This window comes from Rhynchophorus ferrugineus, unplaced genomic scaffold (assembly GCF_030347505.1).
Source record: "Rhynchophorus ferrugineus isolate W39M unplaced genomic scaffold, kcgeb_rfMv2 rfM2, whole genome shotgun sequence".
In the NCBI taxonomy this organism is placed as follows: Eukaryota; Metazoa; Arthropoda; class Insecta; order Coleoptera; family Curculionidae; genus Rhynchophorus; species Rhynchophorus ferrugineus.
Window position 1 is genome coordinate 29,085,216 of NW_027472581.1, and position 12,864 is coordinate 29,098,079.

At 32.6% G+C, this 12,864-nt stretch overlaps 1 protein-coding gene across 2 annotated transcripts in view; it reads right to left on the reverse strand.

Moving 5' to 3' along the window:
• Positions 1-2,451: 2,451 nt before the first annotated feature.
• DAT (Sodium-dependent dopamine transporter) overlaps positions 2,452-12,864 on the reverse strand; it is a 61,653-nt gene continuing 51,240 nt past the window's right edge. For both annotated transcript variants that reach the window (XM_076397118.1, XM_076397117.1), the window contains exons 8-11: positions 9,813-10,050; positions 6,777-7,005; positions 6,456-6,724; positions 2,452-3,613 (exon numbers count right to left, since the gene is read on the reverse strand). In XM_076397118.1, coding sequence (XP_076253233.1) covers positions 3,473-3,613; positions 6,456-6,724; positions 6,777-7,005; positions 9,813-10,050 — 877 coding nt within the window. In that variant the 3' untranslated portion in view covers positions 2,452-3,472. The remainder of the gene's footprint in view (positions 3,614-6,455; positions 6,725-6,776; positions 7,006-9,812; positions 10,051-12,864) is intronic.

The following is a 12,864-nucleotide window of genomic DNA, read 5'->3' on the forward strand; positions in this document are numbered from 1 at the left end:
CCCATTGTCTACAATTTAAATTTTGAAATTATTCATAATAAATACATACAAATGTAAATAAAATAATGAAACAAAAGTAAAGTTATAAGACATAGTTTATTTTAAAATTATAGTACATCTAACGTATATGTTATAGAAGGACTTAAACTATAGTTAATTCAATAGTCCCAATAGTTCGTAGGTTAAAATTGTTTTATTATATTTACGTTGAACTCTTGTCTACAGCACCCTGAGATAGAGATCTAGCTGCGTTATTTTGTATAGCTATATATAGGTTTTTTATAGTTATATAAGTATATAGGTATCTCCTCGAGGCCTAATCTACCTATAATCTTTCCAATAAAACAGCCAATGCACGTCATCAATACCGTCCAATGTATTGCCAAATTAAGTCTATAAAATCGTAAAATCCCTTTTAAACCAGGAGCATTTTTATCACTCATTTTATTAATTATAGTTCGGTCTCATCCTTCATAGGGTCAACACGTGCTTTTCTCTTCTCAAAAAAGTATTACAAAAAATACATAGGTACGGGTTACGTTCCAAGTTTTGCCATTATAATAATTGAACTGTGAAAATAAAAAATCTTGTAAAGGCATTCGAAGGAAAGAAAAACTGACCTGCAATATTCCTGGACGTCTCGCAAGCTTCTGATCTGTCGACTGCTAGAATCATATCTTTTCGAAAGAAAATGTAGAGTCTCGCATGAAGGAACATTTTAAAACTTAAACCTATTTCGGTTGGAGTTCCACGGGGTAGTGGCCTGATATCATTCCTGTATCTGATTTATACCGCTGATATCCCAACAACAAAAGAAACAGCACTTGGAACATTTGCCGACCGCACAGTTATCATGGCAAAAGTTATATGTGGGCCTAAGGCTACAGAAAAAATGCAAGTAGCAGTCAATAAGATTTACAAATGGACAAGAGACTGGAAAATACAACATAATAGCTCTAAATCTGCCCATCTTAATTTTGTGTTGCGGCGAAATGACAAAACGCGCTAAATACCTCGGCATACATCTCCATGTTAAATTGGAAACATCATGTTAGACAAAAATCAGAGCAGATTAGACACACAGTCAAGCAACTGTACTGGTTTGTCGGATGATATTCTTAACATGATCTAAAATCGAAGAGATCAATCGGTTGTAAATGTGGGGTTGTACTAAAACATTAAACCAACTAGTAATCCAACGCATCTAAAACAATGTTCTACGATTAATTACCAATGTGTATTACCACGTAACCAACGAAGAGCTGCACGATGATTTCGAAATCAAATGAATATACTAGGTCACCCAAGATTTCGACTTAAAACATTCAGCAAGTCCTTTAATATATATGCATTAGGGGTACTATAATGTTAAAATAAATTATATTTTATAATGTTATTTTTGTTTCATTATTTTATTTATATTAGTATTTTGTTGTCAGAGTCAAAATAAACGAAATTTAAATTTCTTAAAACTGCTTCTTCATGGGAAAATACCGTTCAAGCGAAGCGATGGCTTGAACGTTTTATAAGGACTTCTCTCAATCAGAAACAACAAAAATACGCTGGTTTGCTGCCTTTGCTGACTTAAAACGTGAGACACCAATAATGCAGAATATAGTTGACGTCGAAATGAGGTGGCAACACCAAAAATATAAAGAAAATCCAAAGTGAAGTTATATAAGCTAGCATCGTAAAGATATCAAAAGAACATGTAGGTTTTATATTGCGTGATCATTTGCGTAGTGTATTATGCATCTACTATCTTGAGAAGGGTAATGCCATCAACAGTGAATACTATATAGCGTAATTGGAGCGTTTGAAGGCCGAAATTGCAAAGAAACGATCGCATATGACAAAGAAAATAACTTGTTTCATCTAGACAACGCACCGTGTCACAAGTCAATCAAAACAATGACCAAACTACATGAATTAAACTTCGAATTGCTTCCACATTCCCCTTATTGGCTCTCAGCGAGTACTGGCTGTTCGAAGATCTCAAAAAGACTCACCGGTAAGAAATTTCGCTGGAATGAAGAGATTATCGCTGAAATTGAGGCCCATTTTGAGGAAATAGATGAATCGTTCTACAAAATATTATTGAAATATTAGATGTGATGATTGTGTGGCTCTTAATGGAGATTAAGTTAATAAATAAAGTAAATTTTGAACAAAAAAGGCGTTCTCTTTGTTACGCCTGGGATATTTCAGCCCATGCGATATAATAGTTTCATTACAGAGCATATTTACCTTTGTACATTTAGTTCTTGTGTTTTCCTGTGTTGCCTTGTCAAGTCATTTTGATAATGTGTCTTATAACTGTGAAGTCTTATCGTCAATGAATTAATACATTATTAATTCTAGGTACTAATAACAATTCAGTAGTGACTTTATTATCACATTCTAATTGGAAAAGGGGAGAATATGTTTGAGACAAGTAATTTAAATAAAAACCTTTTTTTAACTAAAGATATATTAAAATAATAACGATTATATTAATCATTTAAGGTATTTACAATGGCTGTTTGTAAAAACCTTGTGTTAACAAATTGACTTAAAAATTATTTTATTGACAATATTATCCGCTTAACTTATAAACTTATAAATACAATTACTTAAAATAATTGCGAAAACATTTAAACACAAGATGGATATACAAACTGAAAGACAATTCTTAACAATATCATATGTAGGATTATGGAAAGAATATGCAAATGTATTGGGGGGTTGCATATCCTTAAAGCTTAATATTAATATAATATTTATTGTATGACTGTCCAAATGGCTGTTTTTGGACAGTCAAGGATATTACGATTATTTAATAGATATACTTTTATATAAAAATCATTCTCAAAAGTATAAAATTCTTTAAAAAATGTATATATTTTCTATTGAAGCATTTAGGTGATAGTGTCTTCCATTTCTATCCTATAAGTTATTGTATCTGTACAACATGACTGGGAAATACATACAATATTGCTATTTCATACAATATAGGACTATATTATCTACAATACTAAATTTGCCTTTAGCTGAGTACTGAGTATATATTTATATAGATCAAATACCAATCTTTTACAGTTCTGCCAATAGTCAATAGGTTTAAAGCTCTTTGGTTTATAATGAATTATTCTAAATTAATTTTACTTTTCTATGTTGTCAAGATCTTTTCTATATTTACAGTTCAATTATATAAATAATTTTTAATTATCTAATGTTTCATTTTTTTGAGTAAATCTTGAGCAACTACATGTTGTTTTTCGTTGTTGACTCCATTTAGACTATTATATATATTTACACAATTACTTTTAACTACTTACAAGTTTGTCGATAGCTGAGTAACTTAGGAAGACAGGTACATTTACATTATTTTTAAACTACGTCCTAAGACACGGAACCACAGGAAGCAATAAGAACTAGTAGGTACTAAGCGACGTCAAACATAATACTCGGTAAATTTCGGCGCTTTTTTGTCTCAGACCTCGACGGGTCGCTGATCGGTTGGTGTTTCCGTCATCGAAGATAGCCTGACCTGAGTACTCTCGGACTGGACGACACCGTTGGCTTGAGCATTTACTTGGGTGTCTCTCCATGGAGTTGTGAGGGTTTTTAGTCTCTGGAATTGTAAATATTGTAGTTGCAACAACACAGTATGGGAATTATTAGGTTGGCAAGAGCATAATTTCGTCTCTGACCACAAAGAAATATACATAAATAAATACATGTTTGTTGGTCTCGCTAAAACTCTACAACGGCTGGAATGTTTTGGCTAATTTTGGTTTTAAAATATTGTTAGAATCCCAGGAAATGTTTATATGATACGCAGTCATCGCGAGGGAAATAGTAAAAACAACAATTTTGTTTTCTCATAAAAAGTGTTACTGCTACTATCACCTATTGTTTCATTCCAAGGCATGGAAATATAGAATGGAGCTTAGCCAGATGGGACTTAAACGGGCACATCCGCAGCTATGTTTTTCGAGTTCTGTTCTTTTTTTTTCGATAGGAAAGAAAGTGATTGGATCGTATGACATCTTAGATTATATTTGTCTGTTTTGTTCATTTTGGTGTATAATTTTGAGGAAATGTGTTGTTTGACTTTTTTATATAGCATTTGAGGTAAATATTATTTGTTTAAATGCAAAATCATAATAAGAGCGTTATTTTCCAGGATGTGAAGGTTAATAAACTGATTATTTTCCAAAGGATTCTGCTATAGCGCAGAAACTGTTTTTATAAGTAAACAATTATTAACTTTAGGAAACTTCTTCTACATGAAAAATCTCCTATATGAATTTTTTGAATAGGAATATTTATTACTTGCATGTCAGACTGACCAGATTATTATGGACCCAAATGTGAAATAACATTGTTTAACCAAGATGCGATTCCCAATTATAATTTTAATAGTAAATTTTCATTAAAGTCTACATAATCTATAGATAATTTAATTGGAATACATAATATGTTAATACTTATAATTAATTGTGTATAACATCCTAAGAAAAGGCAATGCAATAAGAAAAATGATAATTAGGTGTTGCTTGTTCAAGCGGATAACAAAATAAATAAGAGTGGATTTATAATATGGATAGTGCCCAATTAAGTACCTACATAAAAAATATATAAGAAAGGAAACACATTTCGTAATCAAAATTATAACATGTAATTGCCAATTCAAATATTATATTTTTATGTAATATATTGCGCAAATGATTTTTTAATTTATAATTTTTTACGTTATAAGATTTAATGTAATAACAGTGTACAATTACAATTAGATAACAAGTTATCACTTACACATCACAAACACTAATTAGTATTATAAGTAAATAATACTTATTTAAAATTTTATTTTTTAATTTGTCCCTGTAGTAAATAAACTCGCTTGATGTGCCCTCAGTTGGTTTAGACAAACAAAACTTGACTACAACTTTATACAGGGGAGATCGCAAAAATGTTAAATATTGATTAAAAAATACCGGGCATTATTGTACGGTATTTCGTATTAAAAGTGATCGAATTGCTTAAAAAGCTTAATTATTATAACAGCTTATTTATTAGATAACGTATTCCAACCGAATGATGGAAGAAGAATCTAGAATGGGTACAACTTTAGTTTACCAACCCGATATAGCTCTAATTCTGATTTCTCCAATTAAGTTGCCACGGCAATTGATATTAACATAATCATCATGTTGACACACATATTTAATGCCTGTTTGAGACTGAACCATGTTCCGGAATATTTTAAGGTTACTCAAATAAGTATGCTCAAAAAAAATGAGAAACCGACAAAACGAGTTTGATCTTATATGCCTATTTCTCTGCTATCTGTGATATCAAAATTAATTGAGACACTGTTGTTAAAAAAGTATTAAACAATTTATACAAATACTAGATTTCCAGTTCGGATTTCGAAATCACTACTCGACCGTGCGAAGAAAGTAACGCTGTTGCTGCATATTAATGGACGTCTCACAAGCTTTTAACCGGGTACGGTATTTGGGATTAATCTACAAGATCATAAGAATTGCTATCCTGGAACTATTGTCAACTACTGGAGTCATATTTTTTTGAAGTTAGAGTCTCACATCAACGGACATTCTCAATAGTTAAACTTATTTCGGCTAGACTTCCCCTGGGTAGTGTCTTGGAATGACTTCTGTATCTGCTCTACTCTGCTATCCTCATAACAACAGAAACGGTACTTGGAACATTTTCCGATGACACAATTATAATGGCTAATCTCTGCCTAAGGCTATAGAAAGAGTATAAGTAGTAGTCAATAAAATCTAAAAATGGACTAATCAATAAAAATCAAAGAGATTGGTTTACTAGCCAATCATAAAGACAATTTGGATCTATGGGGTGCAAACATGAGGTGTCACTGAAACATCAAACCAACTAATAATCCAAATGTGTCAAAACAAAATTCTATGATTAATTATCAAAGCTTATCGCTACGTAACCTGCACGATGACCTCGAATTCATATAGATAAACGAAGTAATCCAAAATTACGCCTTAAAACATGAAATAGGGTTGCTAAATTACAGCAATGTGGAAGCGATACAGCTACTGGACAACACACAAGAAATCGGAACATTGAAGGGAACTAAACCACACGGACTTGTATAGTGCATAAGTGTTATTCTTAACTTAAGTAGTTTAGTTCTGTTTTTATTTGGGAAATACATATTGATGTATTCATGGTATGGCTAGTCGCTAAAATGTGCAAGATATTTATTATTTTACAACACTCAACATTACAACTGTTAACATTAATATCAACCTTAAGCTATTAATAATATAATATATGCATGTCTAATACAAACTGCCAAAGGCAAATATACATTTTAAATAATTATTGCAATAAATGACTTACAAGAAACCGAAAATACTTTCCTGCCAACCTAACGCCACTTGGAATAAAATAAGCATAATAATAATTCTTACTTTTGAACAGCACCCAGGTGTTGTAGCAAACTGAATGATGGCAACTGCCGGTATCATTATCACTGATGATCCAGTAATGAGCCATCCTATGACGTTGGCCCACGTGGGATACACGTAATCCTCATACGTCAGTGGTTCGTAATACCATAAACCGTAGAAAATAATAAACAATAAGAACAGCGGCGCCGCGAATTTCCAGCAGAATCTCCAATAAATCCCCGGAGCGAAGCCAATCATATCCTCGATATCGTCACAGAATCTCTGTGTTCCTATAACATTGAAAATAAATAAAAAATATTTATTAGTGAATATATAGTTTACCATAGATCCAGGAAACAACGACAGCTTCGAACAAGACCGCAAACAGCATGGAATACCCGGCGGCGTATTTATCGAGAAGCTGGAAGAAGTAGAAACCACCTTGGGAACACGATGCCAAACCGACGCAGAAATACAGCGTGAACAAGCAAGCGACGAATATTTCTCTGTGCCGTCCAATTTTCGGGAACTCATCACTCAAAGCGGTTATAATGGCTTCAGACCCACCAAACTATAAAAAATAATAGCATAGTAGTTAACAAAATGATTAATGACTAAGCGAACTGGTCCTGATTTAACCAATGAAGATTGTATATTAAGTTGTGTTCATAGTTTTTTTTCGGTTTATGTAACAAAATTAATATAACAAAATGCAATATTACGACATGATACTAAGTCATCTTACTCTATTAACATTAACTCCAAAATTATATAAATTATGTTCCTGCAAAATATCAGCGTTATAGATTTATAATCATATGAATAATATATATGCATTTTATTTGAAAATGTCGAACTTTGTGCCTGAAATCCTATATTTACGACACTCGTAACTTTTCTTAGTACCAAATTGAGCTATCTTTTATAGTTTCCTAGTTATACGCTATCGAGCATTTAACAGGTCAATTGAAAAGTTCCCAGCCTGACACATAAATGACGCTACTAGAATTAATATCTTTTTTAGTTAGCCCTTAACTTTAAAAGATGCGTGTATAAATTTGACAGCTGTCGGATCATTAATTTGTGAATTGTAGTATTTTGAGTGAAGCAACTTTTGTTATTGTGAAAAAATGGATAAAAAAGAATTTCGCGTGTTTATAAAATATTGATTTTTGAAAGGAAAAAATACAGTTGAAGCAAAAACTTGGCTTGATGCCGAGTTTCCGGACACTGCCCCAGGAAAATCAACTATCAAGGATTGGTATGCTAAGTTAAGATGTGATGAAATGAGCACCGAAGTCGGTGAACGCAGTGGACTCCCAAAAGAGGTTGTTACCGACGAAAACATTTAAAAAATCCACAAAATGATTTTGAATGACCGTAAATTGAAATTGAATAAAATAGCAGACGCTCTAAAGATATCAACTGAACGTGTACATCATATCATTCACGAATATTTGGGTATGAGAAAGCTCTGTGTGGGTGCCGCGTGAGCTCACTTTTGACCAAAAACAACGACGAGTTGATGATTCGGAGCAGTGTTTGAAGATGATCAAGCGTAATAAACCCGAGTTTTTGCGTCGATATGTGACAATGAATGAAAAATAGCTCCATCATTTCACTCCGAAGCCCAATAGACAGTCATCCGAGTGACCTGCACATGATGAACCTGATCCAAAGCGTAGGAAAATGCAACAGTCGTCTGACAAGGTTATGGTGTCTGTATTTTGGGATGCGCATGGACTAATTTTCATTGACTACCTTGAAAAAGGAAGGACCATCAATAGCGACTATTACATAGTGTTATTGGACCGTTTGAAGGACGAAAATGGCCTCATTTGAAGAAAAAGAAAGTGCTGCTTTACCAAAACAATGCACCATGTCACAAGTCAATGAAAACGATGGCAAATATCCATAAATTGGGCTTCGAATTGCTTCCTCATCCATCGTATTCTCCAGATCTGGCCCCCAGCGACTATTTCCTGTTCTCAGGGCACAAAAGAATACTCGCAGGGAAGAAATTTTCGTCAAATGAATAGGTGATCGACTATTTTGAAGCAAACTACAAAAATGATATCGAAAATTTGGAGTGTCGCTATAATCAGTGTATCACCCTTGAAGCGAATTATGTTGAATAAAAAAAAACTAATTTTGCCAAAAAAATGTGTTTTACCATCATAGGCCGGGGACTTTTCAATTGACCTGTTAGATTTATAATTATAATTATATGAAAAATTTATGTATGAAAATGTCGAGTTTTGTGGCTGAAATGGTACATTTGCGACACTTGTAACTTTTCTTAGTGCCAAATTGAGCTATCTCTTATAGTTTCCGAGTTATACGCCATCGAACATTTAAATATTTTAAGAAGATTATTTTTCCTTATTCGCCAAAATTAAAAATTGGTGTTAAGAATTATGCAATTGTATTGGATTGAATTATGCTATTATTTTGGATTGGTATCTTTAAAATGTCTGAGAGGCAGGGAAAAAATAGAAAATATATATACTTGTTTAATAAATTCATACTTTAGCGCCTTTGGAAGCTCCAATATCCATTTACGATATATGTTCCTTTTTTTTGCTTCCAAAAACGTAAAAATGTAGTGAAGCCTCATCGAAAATTAAGTGAACGCTATTAAGTAAGAAATGATTTGCCTCTTTTAGAAATTTCGACATTAAAGGTGAACTTTGCCCCGTCTAATCATTGAAGAAGTCTTTAAAAAATTGAAAATTCTTCAAAATATCGAGGTAGCCGAATATATTTAATTTCCCGATATCACCAGACAAGTAAACATTGATCATAAAACCGTTTTAAAACATTTATATGAGTCTAAACAGCAAGAGCTGAGTTATGATTTATGTCGAATATCCTATGGACTATAATAGTCTACGTCATATTTTTCGTAATACACTAAAAAACACCTTAAAATTATTAGTAAAGGGTTATTAAAAGATTTATTAAGACGGCTTGGTGGCGCAGTAGTAAAGGCGAGGGGACGGCCCCCCTACTGTTGCGATAGCCGCAGATTCGAATCCTGCTGGGTCATGGTCGTAAATTTATGTTTGTGATTGTTTAATATTTGTGATTTTCCTAGGCAAGAGTGTAAAATCCGACAAGGAAAATCATCCCAGTCACGCCAGTAACCAGGCTGGGTAAGACCGGATGTCTTCTGGGATGATTTCTAAAGTTGGTCACTCGCTAGTTAATAGGCTTAATGCTGAGGACCGTGGTTCGCAGCCCACGTCAAACATTTAGGCCCAGTGCAGATAAACCCATAGTTGGTAAAAGGAGACTTTAAAGTATATAAAAAAAATTATTAAGCTGTAGAATTGATTAAATTAGATCAATTACCTTTCAGTCGATATGTAAACTTACAGAACTATCCAGTCCCAGGGTGAGTAGCATCATGAAGAATATCAAGGCCCAGAAAATGCTTCCGGGCATGGTGGCTATAGCAGCAGGATAGACGATAAAAACTAATCCTGGTCCCTCGGTAGCCACTTCAGTGATCGAACGACCTGCGGCATGAGCCATATATCCTAAGACGGAGAAGATGACGAAGCCGGAAATGAAGCTGGTAGCCGAATTGATAAAACTTGTCAATAGTGCATCCCTAAAAGAGAAATAAATAATAAATATTAATAAGAAATAATAGTTTACCATTTTAAATCAAGCAGCTCACATGTATTCTGATCATTTTTTACTTTAAGGGTATTTATTGAGAAAAATTGATACCGTATATATTAATTAAAATATTTTCCGTCGTTTTCTACAAGTTCTTCCAATCGTTTTGGAAATATGGCGATATCTTGTTGAAATAACAATGTTGGTTTTCATTCCTTCATTATTCCGAAATTGTGTGCCAGTCAAACCATGATGGGTCGATCTGAAAAAGTGGTAATCAAAAGGCTCTATGTTCGGCGAGTACGCTGAATGCGGAAGAATTTCTCTTGTGAGCTACAACAGTGTACCCTTCACAATTCTTGCATGGTCGTTTGTTTAATTGACGTCAGTAGACATATAAAGCTAATTTCATTCGGTGTTAGGAGTTCGTAATATATTATCATAGAAAGAATAGAAATTTCACGGCATTGGCGACCTTGGGGAAATGTTTTGTTTAGTTCAATCAACGGTAGCGCTGCGATCGCAAATTGTGATTGGCTAGTTTAAATTTCTGGTGCCGCCACTAACATGGAACGTGATTGGCCGATCAAATTGTGTGAAGTCAGCTTTTTTTATGAGCGTCCATTTTTAAGTTTGTTGTTTGAAGGTTTTGGTTTTTGTTTAGATCAAGAAATCTTTGTCTTACGTTGTGCATATTTTCTATTTTACATTAATTATTATGGAGTAATAATATAAAAATTGATGACAATGCGTCAGTGTAGTAAAAGATGTAGTGTACCGGGGTAAAAATCTACTACGGAAATTAGGCATCGTTTCCCAAAGAATGATCTCACTCCTTTCCAATAATGCGTTGATCAAGTAAATATTAATAAGTTACCTGGATAAAACACAATGCAAATATATCAACGTCCTGGTGTCTGTCACGGACATTTTAGTGAAAAATTTAGAATTACCCTTCCTTCACGAACAGGTATTAGGGTAAATGCATATCCAACATTGTTTTTATCAAGTACATATAAAATCTATCTACTACATGTCTGTTTATGTATTGTTTGTTTACAGAAAATCAAAACCTACTTATGAAGATGTTAGTAATAATAAAATTAAATTAATCTACCAAGTTCTTCGTATTGGCAGCATACGTGTGATATCTCTACATAAAGAAGTCTTACAAGAAGGTAATAATTAAGATAACTGGATAATTAGTAGTAATAAATACTACTTTTAATTATAAAATATTCCTAAAATATTTGTAATACTTTAACTTTTTAGAACAGTCAGTGTTCAATAATTTTATAGTAGAGCTATTGTATATTTAAATTTGATTGCCTTGTTAAGAAAATATTTGTTACGGTGACATCAATTAAAAATTTAATTGCTACTTTTAGGGGATTTATTACCTTAAAGAAATCTATTTTGTCTAAATTTACAAATAACTACATTTGTTTAACAAATCTTAACCAAGATTGCTTAAAGAATTTTGTTGGATCTATTAGAGGTCATGGAGGTAGAAACACTCAATCATCATCAATCACTTCAATTTTTTCTCGCGGAGAAAATTGTGAAGAAGATGAACATGTTAGATAACTTATATTCTTTTTTAACGGGAGATCTAGTACCACTTGAGGTTGTTAAATCACCAGTTGAGTCCATATTTTCAGTTCCTGAGAACTTTGCTCTGAGAAAAACAAGAGTCTAATATTGTATTTTAGTCTTATTTCAGGCTATTTAACAAAACTTCTGAAAAAGACACAACATGCAATATTTGTCTACATTCTATATTAAGTAGTTCCACAGATTAAAAAGTCTAAAATCTAAATATCTTTAAAAAACACATAAATTTTTAGTGTTTCAACTGTGCAATCCATAATGATTTTCAAGACCAAATTTTAAAAGTTATTATGAGGTGTGATTGTATTTTTGGTTTAATGAAGTTAATGCAATATCAACAGGGAATGATTTAAAGTTTACCTTCAATATATCAAGATAAGTTAGAACTCTAATAGATCCCATAAAATTGATGACACTAAACAAATATGGGATGGCGTTATAGAAGAATTATAGATATTTTAATTTTGCCTAGAATAGAGCTCATAATTGTTTTTTTTTAAATTTTTGTTTATATATATTTATATTATTACACTTATTTGTATAGGATTTTATTTTAATAAATTAGTTTTAAAAATTAAATTTGATTTTCATTTAAATACTATTGGCCAATAAGTGTGACGTCACAAAGTAATCAGGTGAAATGGCAGACTAATCAAAGCAAAGTATTTTCCTTACAGGTTTCTACATAACTATTTTAAACTAACCAATCAAATTCACATTGTCAGCGCCGCCAATGATTGAACTAAGCAAAACTTTGTCCCACTACTTATCATTGGAGTTGCACACCCCTCTATATTACACCTTGCTGATACCAGCATATACACGGCAAAACTTTATGACCATGAATATTTTGAGATTTGCTTGATATTGTCGTTGTAGATATACAGCATACATAGTTCACTGACAGTGACATTACGCCGCATAAAACTTTTTTGCCTGAAAATTAATTAAACCTCAATGTTGAAACGGTTCAAGTATTTCATGGGCTTCGGCAGCAGATTTCCTCAAATCAAATAACATAAGAAATAAAGGTCGAAAATGCAATTTTGAGTGTGCCATGATAAACTAGCAGTTGTTTACATTGTTTCTCTATGTATGTGCATGTGATATACCATAAATAGAAGACGTTACTATGACTATATATAGTGCTGATAACACTGTAATATTTACTATTGGAGATAGAATTAAGAAG